Source organism: Ailuropoda melanoleuca, chromosome 1, assembly GCF_002007445.2.
Source record: "Ailuropoda melanoleuca isolate Jingjing chromosome 1, ASM200744v2, whole genome shotgun sequence".
In the NCBI taxonomy this organism is placed as follows: Eukaryota; Metazoa; Chordata; class Mammalia; order Carnivora; family Ursidae; genus Ailuropoda; species Ailuropoda melanoleuca.
Window position 1 is genome coordinate 192,695,054 of NC_048218.1, and position 12,571 is coordinate 192,707,624.

At 52.0% G+C, this 12,571-nt stretch overlaps 1 protein-coding gene across 10 annotated transcripts in view; it reads right to left on the reverse strand.

The window, feature by feature from the left end:
* Positions 1 to 12,571, reverse strand: part of PLXNA4 (plexin A4) — a 537,871-nt gene that overhangs the window by 371,202 nt on the left and 154,098 nt on the right. For all 10 annotated transcript variants that reach the window (XR_004629007.1, XM_034672299.1, XM_034672298.1 and 7 more), the window contains one exon: positions 226 to 408. Coding sequence is in view for 9 of the 10 variants with exons in the window: in XM_034672299.1 (XP_034528190.1) it covers positions 226 to 408 (183 nt within the window). In the remaining variant the exon portion in view is untranslated. The remainder of the gene's footprint in view (positions 1 to 225; positions 409 to 12,571) is intronic.

The following is a 12,571-nucleotide window of genomic DNA, read 5'->3' on the forward strand; positions in this document are numbered from 1 at the left end:
GGCACCTACATGCTCACCCACTGTGGTTGCCACAGTAACCCTCCGCACGAGGGCAGAGAAGGGACAGGGTATCACTCACAACCTCAAGAGCAACATACCTCCTTAGCTCACACTTGTATCACGGGCCCACCAGGGCCAAAGCCGCAGAACAGCATGAGATCATATCCATCCCAGTGGGGACAGATGGCTTTCAGAACCACCAAAATGACTGCAGCTCATTCCTACCTTCTTCAGCTTGCCACTTTTGGTGCCCACGAAGGCCAGAGAGTGATTCTTGTAGACATATGCGATGACAGAAGTCATGCGGTCCCTGTCCTCTGTGAAGACGGGAATGCCACGCACCATCTCGGACACGCCCAGGGGGGCATTCATATCCAGGCCACAGAAATTATCATCAATGGTTAAGAGCTGAAAATTAAAAAGGAGAAAAATTATTAGGGAACATCAGAGCAATAAGCAGAAGTACCAAGTCAGGGAATGACAGGGCTAGAAGAATCCTTTTTTACACGAAAAACTCAGATCCAGAGAAACTAGGTGACCTGTCAACAGTAAGCCCAAGCAGGCGGCAGGACCATGGCAAAAAAAAAAAAAACCCCAAAAAACAAAAAACAAACAAACCACAGATTACTAGAGTCTCTTTCCTCTCCTGGCCCCCATGGTCTCTCTGCCCCACCTCCAACCCCTTCTGGGCGCCATCTTGGTAGCTTAGATTGTCCATCATCACCATTACACCAGAAAGCACTGGGTCAACACCCATGAATGTGGGCTCCACAGAGCTGTCCTCCGGAATAGGACGGAATGTGGCCTCCACACCTACAACTTAACTGAGTTGAGCAGACACACAGATGAGGACTCAAGAGTGTAGAAAAGAGAACTAGAAACATTAACACGTGAATGACAATACCATGACAGAGGCATGTACAGACAATCAGTTGGGGAAAGAGAAATAGGAGAAGTTGAAGGTTCACGAATGAACTCAACAAGCCAGCGTGGTGCCTCATGATTCCCCATCTCAGGCTCCCTGCTTTTTTTAAAAGCGTGGTGAAGATGGGCAACCTGGCCTTGTCATACCTACACCAGCATGTCCCCAAGGGTCTTCTGTGGATGTCAAGTTCCCCCAAGATGCTCTACCAAAACAGGGCTCCTTGGGCAAATAATTTTGTACTGAAACATAGTACATTTTAACACCACGTAAGAGACTTATTAACGATTAGTTACAGGAAAGGTCTGAAAAGTCTTTTTAAGAAGAAATATGTTTAACATTCCTTCAGCCTTTCCCAAACACTGTATTCCCGAAAAATGACTGGAACACCTATGAGCATTCCTTAAAGAGAATATCCCCTGGATACCCTGTGTCCTGAAACTTGGAGAATTCCAGAAGTCAGGGAATCAACAGCAAAAGCCTTTGGACCATTTTCCCCACAGTGTTCTGGCTAAATTTCTCCGCTTTATTACAGGCTCCAGATCTGCATTTGAACGCAGGGTCACAGCTGGGTTCTGTCCTACCGGCGAGTGGAGAAGACCTTGCCCTGACTGGCACAGAGCCCCCAGCATGCCCCCCGAGCAGCTCTGCTGTGGCACAGACTTTTCCGAGCCTCTAGGAACCTACGCCGGCTTTCCCCCTCCTTCTCAGAAGAACTGTGTGGCCTTAGAAGAGTTATTCCGTCTTCCCGTGCTTTTATTTTCCACTCTATAAAGATGAAGGAAACAAGCCCTGCTTTTTGATGGGTTTCCATAAAGCCTATAGAGCTCACGCCTGTAAACGTCTTTGGACTTTGCAGAAAAAGGAGTGAAATAAAATCCAAGGTGTCACTTTTTTAAAGGCTTCAATCCAGCCAGAGGAAAAGGCATCTGGAGAACCAGCAGGCAGACTCTTGCCAGTGGAGCTGTGTGGAAGTGGCCAACTCTGATCTTTCCAGGGACTCAGGGGACCCCTCAGCTCCCTCCTAGGATGGGGGATGGGGGGGCGACAGGCATTGTCTGTCTCAGGGAAGACAATGTGCTGAGCATCTAAGACCTCTCTCCGACCTCTCCCCTCCTTCTTAGCATGGGGGCAGCTGGGGGCAGAGCTGGGGAGAGCCGGGGCAGGCCCGGGCAGGCCACGTGCAGAGCAAATGTCTGCACCACGCCTTTGATCCCCTCTGGCCTTTCTTGCATGGTCTGGTCCAATAGCCCAGGCCAAACACAACCCCCAACTCCCCCCCCCAAATAAAACAATATAGAAGTCAAAGTTAGGAGGGAGCTTTCAAGGTCTAATCTGATTTTTATGGTTCTTTCCTAAACTGAGGAGAAGGGGGAGGAGACAGGTGGTGGATGGTAAAAGGGATAGAAAGAAAAGAAGGAAGAAAAATCCAGATAAAGAGGACGGTGCCTTCTCCCTGCCGGACATAAGAGCAGGGTGCGCGACCTGCCAGACAGGCCAAGTGCAGCCTATGGCATGCTGGGAATCCTCAGGGCCTTGCATGTTCCTGCCTCCACTTCATAAGGAGCCCTCATCCCTGACTTTCTTGGCCCTAAGCTGTGCCACAGAGACTTCTGCCATTACAATCCATTTTCCAAGTAGATGAGGCTGAATGATTATCCACAACAGCACAAGGAGAAACTGAGGCAGGGAGCAAGGCAAGCCACATTTGACATTTTCCCACCACCCTTGGCACAAACACGTGCCTCACAGACATGGGGAGCCTTAGGCTGCCCAGCCCCAGAATTACATCTGAGTGGCCTGTTACCCAATACCATTCTTCCCCTTGGCTGGGCAGAAAACAAACAATCGCTTACAAAAAGAGCTTATGCATCTGGTCAATTGCAGCATTAAATCGTGGCTTACTCAGAGGCACCGAGTCTCTGCCACTCCAGCAACTTAGCAGCAAGGGGCCCAGGGAGGGATATTTTCATTGGAAGGAAGCGAGGACAGCTCAGCCTGGTGGCCTGGTGGCCAGAGCTTTGCCCATCTTCGGCTCAGGACGGCTCCCTGCGAGGCCCAGTCAGGAGGCAGGCAGTCTGCTCACCTGCACCTGGCAGTCACCCCCACACTGCCTACCTCAAGGTGCTGTCATCGGGCTCCAATAAGGCCAAGGCTGCAGCTGGGGTTCCTAATGTAGCGTTGGGATTCCAGGGACAATGCTGGCTTTCTCCTGAGCCCCTCCCCCACCATGTATCAGTTTCTCCCTCTAAATAGGGCTCCAGGTGATAAAGGTGTGATGGAGGCCTTTGACCAGGTGCAGTCCAGGTCTGCATGGATGCTAAGATCCCCCAGCTGTGGTACGAGGGGGCTTACTCTTTGTTTCCTCAAAGCAGGTGCAAGCGGTGGGGGGGGTGGTTAACACTGAGGCAGCAGAAAAGACACAGACTCGGGTTCACATGGCAGCCCACTTCCCAACTATCTAACTCGGCACAGGCACCTCCTGTTCTCTGAGCTTTACTTCCCTTGACTATAATACAGTAAGACCGGACTGTCGTGAGGGCCAGGTGAGAAAGCAGGTGTGAAGACACTCGGTAAACTGGACAGCACTCTGTCAATTCAAGATGATATTTCATATTCGTTTTTTTAATGGGAATCCTGCCCGGAACGGGGGTAGGATGCCTGCAGAGAGTGTCCCTAGCATGGCTCCTGACCAGAGCAGGCTCCCTAAGGACACCACCATGCCGGGTCTGAGCTGTGGCCACAGGGCAATTAGAGCACAAGGGTGGTGGGGGAGGGACCCCATAGGGACCACAGGCCGGGAAGGCTGAGGTGTAAGGAGCAGATGCCAGGGCCGTGTGGGCCCTGCAAGGAAAGGCTAATTGGTGAACGCCTTCGACAGGTGAGGGCTGGCGTGGATTCCAGAACACCCTGGCAATGGGGGAGGAGAGTGTCTGCTCTTGCCCTGGCCCAGCTCTCCCCTGGGCCCCATTAACAGCAAGATTAGAGCGGCAGCCAGAGGAGCCAGGAGTGGACTGCACCCCAGTGTAATCAGAAGCCCAGCCACTCCTCTCCCTCGCTGCTCCACAAACGCACACAAATGAGCTTTGGCCATTGTTATAATGCTTATTCGTTAGACAGCACCTTCATTCTCACCAAAGAAAAAATAAGGTTCTGTTCCATGGGAATATATGTGGTGCCTACTTGGGCAACCCTGTGAACAGACAGGGTTCTGTTAATGCCTTACACATCCCTTCTGCCCTGATCAGGAAGATCCCAAATCCGCTTTCCACAAATGTCCTCATGGTTGCATGGCTTATAAATTAAGACCTGGATTCCAGGGACCATGAGCTCAAGGACAGGACCATGTTTTAGGTATCTTTGTACCCTTACCTTAGTTCCTGGTTCACAGTAGGTTAAGACATACGTGTTAAATGAATGGATGGATGGATGGATGGATGGATGGATGAGTAAATGAAAGCCTGGCTTTTGCAGTAGTTAACACTGTGGAACTAGAATCAGAATGCCTCCGTTTGAACCCCAACTCTACCACTTAATGCTGTGTGACCTTCGGCAAGGTATCCAACCTCTCTGGGCCTCAGCTTGTGATTGGTAGAATGGGGATAATAATATGACTATATACTTCCTAGTGCTGTGGTAAGTATTAAACGATTTAATACACATAGAACACTGGCTGGCACTTGGGAGCGTTCACTCTTATCGTTTGTCACCCTTAGACAATTCCAGCCACCTTTGTGAGTCTCACGTTTTGGGGGAAATTCCTGGTATCTAGTCAGAGCAGTGTTACCACAATCAAAGGGCCTAATGTCATCGAGATGAAATAGCAAAAGTGGTACTTCCTAAAGATCTGTAAGGCCTATGAGGCTGAACGAAGGAACAGAGGAATGGGGTAAGATCCAGAACATGTGGCGCTATTCACCAGGAATGCGAAATCTCCAACCGACCCCAGGTCTGCTGGATCAGGAACTCTGGGAGGGAAGTTCAGGGGCCTGCATTTTAACACCTCGCCAGGGAGGTGACGTAGCCATTCACCAGGTTTGAGAAGCACTGACTGAGGGCAGCATCGCCCAGGCAGGAGCGGGAAGAGACCGCCTCGCGGCAGGGAACAGGGCCTCCCGGACCCAGACGCAGGGGCTCCCCGAGCGGTGGCGGCGGAGGTGGTGTGCGGAGCCGGAGCTGACACTCCAAATTAGAATCTAATAGCCTACCGCGCTTCCCTCGCGCACGGCGGCAAAGGTTACCGTGCAATTACATGTCGCTACATACAAATGACAGAGCAGTTACGGTTACTTTACCAATTACGGGGAAATTGCTCCCACTCCGTAGAGAGACTGGCACTCTGAAAAGCTCCATCATCTCCGTGGAAAGGGGGTTTTAATTCTGCCTGCGTCCTTCCTCCAGCCGCTTCCCCCGGCTCCCGGGGCAGAGCTGCAAAGCGGTCACCGGAGACCCCAGAGGTGTCCGGTGGTCTCGGTGGAGACTCTGAAGAGGGCGGAGGAAGACAGCAGACCTGGGAGACAGCGGGGGTGGGGGTGTCTGGTCGCGAGCTCCTGGGCACCGCCCCCAGCCCCGTGCCCTGGCCACAGACTCATAAGGAACCCCTGTCACCCTGACACCTATGCTAAGCCACCTGCAAGGCCTTGGGCGATGAGGGGCGGAGACCTGGTCCTGAAACTGCTTCTCACTCTGACAAGCGTTGCCCTTAGCCTGGTTTCTGCGGGCACCTCCCCTGCCTGGTGGGAAGATCTCAGCCGCACCCTCAGATGCCCCACCTTTGCAGAAGCCCCACATCGAGGCCTTGTTATGGAAAGGTCAGAGCTCAGTGATCCAAATGTGGTGCTAATGAGCTAAAGGTCACCAGGTCCATCCCCCTGTGGGCCAATTAGCTCGGCTCTAGGACACGGCCTCTTCCATAGCCACAGGCCTCCTCTCTTACCCCAGGCACCGGCTGTTTACAAATATCCCGAATTGATCCAAAAGAGGCCGACCAGGTAAGCCAGCAGGGATGGCCAGATGCCAGCCAACTCCTCCAAACGGGGATGCAGCGGCCAACCGCTTGGGGTCGGCAGCAGTAATCTCGAGCCCAGGATGGAAAATACAAAGTCAGACCTGGTCCTCCCTTGCTCTGCGGGCAGCTCCTGGTCCAGCAAAGAGAGGAGTCCTTCCATCTGGGAGCAAACCAGCTCTCCTGCCCTTCCTAAATGCAAAAGTAGCATCTAGCCTCACTCAGAGGAGTCCTGGGCACCCCAGGCTCACCCCCAGTGCTGGAAGGCCAGACCATCACACAGGAGGAGAAGGTACTAGAGACTTGCCCAAGCTCACCCACTGAAGAGCCTTTAGTTGGGCCTTTTTCCATCAAATTTGTGGTATCTTAGGCTACTGGAACTCCTGTGTCTATGAGGGGAAACTGAGGCAGTAAATGAAAACACTCTTTACTGTTCCTCACTTAGTAAATTGCTTAAGAATGTGTAGAAAGGAACAAGGTAAACAAAGGCCTAGGTGAGGACCCAAAAATATACCAATAGAAATGACTCCTCTGTTTCTGCCCCTTCCCCAGTGGGGGAGACAGATCTGGGCCATGACTTGGACAAGGCCATCTGTGCCCTGCCTCAGTTGTACACACAGTGCCACAAGTACAGCAGGCCCGGCGAAGCAGTAGGGCTTTGCAGGGGAGGCGATGTCCGGGCTCAGCTCTGAGGGCTCCATCCGGCACAGAGCACGGCCTCTCTTTCACACCTTGGCAGTCTCAGAGAAGGCAAATAAGTCAACATCTTAGAATCCAACAGCCCCATTTTACAGAAGAGGAAATAAAGGTCTACAGAGCGAAATGACCCCCGTGGAACCCATTAATGGGAAAATGGTACCAGAACCCCAAATTCCCATCTGGAGGGAAAAAGCTGACCTTACACAGGAGCTTCCTCCAGGGTGGCTATAGCGTGGCCCCAAAGGAAGCTATTACATGTCAGAGACTGCTCAGGTAAGACCCCTTGCCTCCAATTCTCCTGCCACCCAGGATGAGGGCTCAGCCTTTCTGGGGCCTCGGGAAGCAACGAACCTTCCCCTAAGGTGGAGACCATGGCCAGTCATCAGAACAGGGCTTCCTCCCTTCCTGGGTCTGTTGGTCCCAAAGAAAAGTGAGAGCTGAGGCGCCTGGGTGGCTCAGTCGGTTAAGCATCTACCTTCCACTCAGGTCATGATCCCAGGGTCCTGAGAACGAGTCCCGCATGGGGGTCCCTGCTCACTGTGGAATCTGCTTCTCCCTCTGCCCCTCCCACCTGCTTGTGTTCTCTCTCTCTCAAATAAATAAATAAAATCTTAAAAAAAAAAAAAAAAGCAAGGGCTGAAGTTTTGAAAAGGAATATAAATTAGGAGAAAAAGAGGAGGGACACCCATGAGGTGCTTGCTGATGTGGAAGAGAAAAGGTCTTGGATTCCTCATGCTCAGCAGCCCTAAATTCTTCCCATTAATTAATTACATTTACACACACACACACACACCCCGAAAGCTGACCATAGCAGACTTCCGCTGGAAATGGGGAATCAGTGAATTTCGCACATGGGATTTCTTTTTAACGGGAGATATTGATCAGATAAGCCGAAGTAGCTCATGTCCACATACAGACTCCAGTGTGCTCTGCAGTACAAGCAAGCAATGATCACCCACTTATCGGGAGCCATAGCTCAAATATGACCGCTGACCCCTACGGTGTTAATAAATGCAAAACAGGGCTGATGCCTTGAGATGACTCTGAGCGCCCTCCGACTGCAGGCGGAGAAGTAAGCAGACAGAATTCTCAGGAAGGTGGAAACATCTTCAGGAGGTTTCGTAGGCTATGGTTTACCCTTACCAAAAGCTTCTTACTCCATAAAATAGTCCACAAGCCTGAGTGCTCATTTCTGAAACAAAGAAATCCCCCAAATTGGACTATGTGACCCACCAATTGCTTTCCTGTTCTCCATAAATTTCCTTTCTCTTCTCTGAGTTCTAACCCTCCCCTGAAGGTCTCCCTGTGGCCGTTGCTGACCTTGCAGGCTGAACTTTCTTGAGAGCCAGGTAAGTCCTGTAGCAGGTGAAGGCCGGCCCTCACACCCCGGCTGTGAGCAGAGATGTCGGAAATGGAACGAGGGAACGAAGTCTCATCCATGTTGTTACTAATGCACTATCTCAGAGTGATGCCTGTATTGTGTCTTTTTCCATGAGACTGTAGGAGAAACGAATGTGTACGGAGACAGAGGGGGGAAACCACAGTCACAATAACCCAGTTAGACAAAACCATTATGGAAGGGGCTTCATGAGAAGCGTCTCGGGGTTGGAAAAACAACCCAACAAATCACACCAAGGTTCCCAAGAGTCAAATGCCCTGTTTCTGAGTGTCTTAAAAGGGTGGGTACTAAAATACAGGACAGAAGGTCATCATGTTGTAGGAGTTGTGTGTGTGTATGTGGCTTCTGAGGCAAACATTCACTGGATTAATGCACTTAACTAGCTACAAATCCATAGAAGTGATCTGCTAAAAGCAACCTTATTTTTGTACTCATTTTACTATTTCTATATGTGTTTGAGACTGTGCCCAATCCCACCAGATAGCTAAGTAGTCTTTCACTCATTGTCATAATAAGCTATCCTTCTAATAGGAAGCTAATGTCACTATTTTGAGCTTTTTTCCCAGGAGAGAGGCATTAGGCCAAGCCCACTCCCTGCAGGCCCGGCAGTAACCAACAGTTAGCTGTGGCAATGCACCCCTCCTAGCAATTGCTGAGCGTGGCCAGCAAAGAGTAGCTCCAACCCAGGATAGGATCCCGGGGGTTGAACCCGTGACCTTCTCATTAGCTCAGTTGCTGACAGCCCTGGGTTTCTCCCTCTGATAAGCAGACCAGGCCCATGATACCATGACCAGAGCAAGAGAAGCAGGACCCCAACTCCACTGTCCAGCTCTGCTGATGGCCACCACGCTGAGGCTAGTCCGGTAGCCGAAACTGGACCCTAGGGAAATACCAGGGAAGGCTTCTTGGCACTGGGGACAGTCCCAAGCACACCCCATTGGGTGCCACTTCTGTCCCTTTGTATCTTAGCTTCAAAGGTGCCCAGTGGCTACCTGCCCAGGGCAAAGAGGTTCCACACTGCCCATCAATCCCACATTCCCTCTCCCCTCCCAGGCGACTGCAGACGGCCTCTGCACCACCAGAGCCGTAATTGGAGCAGGGCACGCCACGATGATTAAGTTTGTGTGTTTTCTGGCAGGCACTGGGAGACAGTGGCCCCACTGGCCAGGCTGAATTATGGGGTCAGCCATTCCCTTGTTAGTGGGAATAAATTTTATTAGCCCCACTCTTGTGGCCATGCACTCTCCCCTCTTGCTCCTCAGACCCGTGTGTGAGTCTGGAAAATGTTGCCTGCATGCGGGATAAATCAGCCAAACAAATCCTATTATACTTTGGAACACTGACAGAGACACAGTAATGACACCAAGACTGGGAAAAGATGTGGGCTTTCTTCTCCCACAGATCCCGTTTCATCTACATGGACAGCCTGTGGGGCCCAGTCCACCAGGGGAAGACGTGTAAATGGAGAGGTCAAATGGGAAATTCCCCTACTTGTCTTTTTGCCTTCTCTCCACAAACTTTGTTAAGGAAAAGAAGCAAGCACCCTGCACCGATGTGCAGTCATTCCCTTCCGCCTTGCAGAAACCGAGGGACACCTGAAGGTAACAACAGCAGGGAGGGTCTAGCTTGAAATGTAGCCTCTCCTTCAAATGCCTTTGCTTAGTATTCATAACGCATGCCTGGTGGACAGGCAGGCGAACAGGGCATATTCCAGGCCTGGGATATGGAAAGTAACATCTGGGTTAGGCACAGCCCAAATCTCTCCAACGCAGATACTGGTGAAGAAAAAATAGAAGTCTGAAATCCTAGCAGTGTTATTAAGTCCCTTTCTGTCCGGTCGGGTGGTTCTCATAAGCAAAGGAGAATATACAGGTGGGGCCGTGAAATGTTGAAGCATCTTAAACACAAGGTGTTCTGTGTCTCTCATTATTTATTAATGTCTATGTATTTCTCTTTCCTAAAGAGTCTCAACACGCTTTACGAAAGGGATATTATTTTCATCACCTCCTTCCTGGAGATGAAATGTATAATTCAAAGCAAAAGGGAAGCAGCTCACCAGCCCGGTGACATCTCACGAGCTGGGACTGGCTGGGACCCAGAGGCTCGAACTCTCTAGCCAGAATCACGGCCAAGACACCACCCTGTGAGGACAGGACTTGAAGGAAAGGCCCAGAATGCAGAGCTGGACCGTGATATCTGGCTGGTCTGTGTGCTCAGTGATGGAGAGACTCGGCTGCTGATGTTGGCTGGGCTGCCTCACGCCGTATGGGGCGTGTGTGTGCGCGCGCGCGTGTGTGTGCACGTGAGAGGGATCTCGCTGCATTAGCTGCTCCGTGTAGTGTGTGGGTGGAGGAGAATACATCACAGAAAGAGGGGGAAGAGGGACTTAGGAGATGAGCGTAAGCTCGATAGTGGAACACAGCAGAGAGAGCAGCAGAGACGGGGCTGACGGGCCTCTGAGGTCTCCTGGCAGCTGTGTTAAAATTTTGCATGTGGGGCTCCTGGGTCCCGTCACTCTCCCTGCTGACTGACCAGGCTCCTGCATGGCATTCTGGGGGGCATGTCCCCTCGCATGGCCCAGCACACCACCCAAGGCTCAGCCACCATCCTGGACCCCGAAGCACCATGTGTACTTAGCTGGGATATGACTGTCATTGCAAACCCTGCTGGCCAAAAAGAGGGAGGTAGATGGCCTTCTCACCGGCATACCCAGAACAGAAGCCAAATCCAGGGGGAGAGAGGGAAAACTTGGCTCTATAAAGACTGTGGTTGCAGTATGGCAGGCCCCCAAATGCCAAACTTGAAGTCTGGAGTACTGGGTCAACGGGCTGTGGGGGGGTGNTGGGCTGTGGGGGGGTGGGTGCCAGGCCCATGAGAAAGGGGAGGTGTGGCGTGAGCTCTCCCTGGGACTTGAGTATGGTGTGCAACGAGCACATTTGGTGGGCCTGCTGTGTGTGTGTGTGTGTGTGTGTGTGTGTGTGTGTGTGTATGTGTGTCAGATGCAGTGGAGCTGAAGAAGGAGGCATGGGACAGGCAAGAGGAGTTCCTGGTCTGAGCAGCAGGAGAAAACCTTGCCTAGCGCCATGAACAACAGGATACACCCCATCTAGCCAGAGCCGCACTTCCTGCTGGCTGGGAACAGAAAACACCCCGAGCAGACGAGCAGAAACTAGCCCCCGGAGCCCGGGGTGGCCGCCTGACCATTCCGGATGCTCACTCTCATGGCATTTCAGGATCCCAGGCGCCAGACGAACCTGAATATCCATCCAGGCCGGGATGGGAGGCCAGCCCAAGACTGGGGCGGGGGCAGGGGGTGACCCCGTCTCCTCAGGGATGCCGTGCCTGCAAAGCCAATGCATACAAGAGTCAAAGCAAGCCACCTGTGAGCAGGGTTCTCCTTCACTATTCCTCGCTGTCCGACATGAAGAGAAGCTTGGGGTTAGAAAGCAGAATCTCAGTCCCTGTGCCTCTGTGAACTGTGTGGGGTAGAGCAGGGCTGGCGGGTAAACCCCAAGTCAGACAGATGCGTGGTTTAACAATGGTTCTCAACCAGGGACTTCCAGAAATTTCTAGTTCTTGCAGTGATGGGGGGTGCCCCTGGCACTCAGTGCTCTAGGGTCCAGGATCCCGGGATCATAAATGCCCGGCAATGCCCAGACAGTCCCTGCACCACAGACTGTCCCACGCTGGAAGCCACTAGCACACCACGGAGCACCACTGGGGAAAGCACTGGGCCGAGAAAAAAAGAAGGTGATGAGCCCCTCTGTAAACTGTCAGGCCCACTACGAAGGAACCCCTGCAGTGGGAGTGCCAGGCGGCTCAGAAGCCACCACTCTCCGCTCCCACCTTGGAGACTTGACTTGTGTGAGGCCAGGATTCTGGATAGTAGTTTCTGCCTCAAGCACCTACATTTTGTATTGGTGGGTCACTCAAAGTTCGAGTCTTGAGGGGAACATGAAGAAGCTGATTTTTGCCCTATCCAGCCTTACCACACTAAAGCTGACACTCCCTGACTCCCATGTCCACTTCTCAATTGGATCCAAACTCAGAGAAGATTGAGTGGCGTGATTGATGACCTTTCCCATGACCAGAGCCATTGTTCCCTTCACACAGGCCATCGTCACCTGCTGGGGTGCAGCTCTATCCTGGACTCTTGGGCCCTTGGATACTGATGTCATTTCATGATTCTTGGCATCCACTGGGAGGGGGTACATTGCCGGGGCCTGATAAATGTTTCATCCATTCATTAATTCATTTGGAGGTGGAAGGGCTAGTATTCCATGAGTTACCTCCATGGACAGCTATGACTGGGGGACTCTGGGAGGCCAGGCCACTCAGCCCATGCAGAACACAACAGACTTGGCCCACAACAGCACACTCTCCAGCCTGGTTGCCCCACTCCAGGTCAGGAGTGTCACAGCTCCTGGGAAAGGCTGGGAGCAGTCACCATGGCCTGCTCAGGGCCATGGAACATGACAGAAATGGGCTCCTCAAGCCAATCATCTTATGCTCTGCAGATAGAGAGTTTGGGGAGCCTGGGTGACAG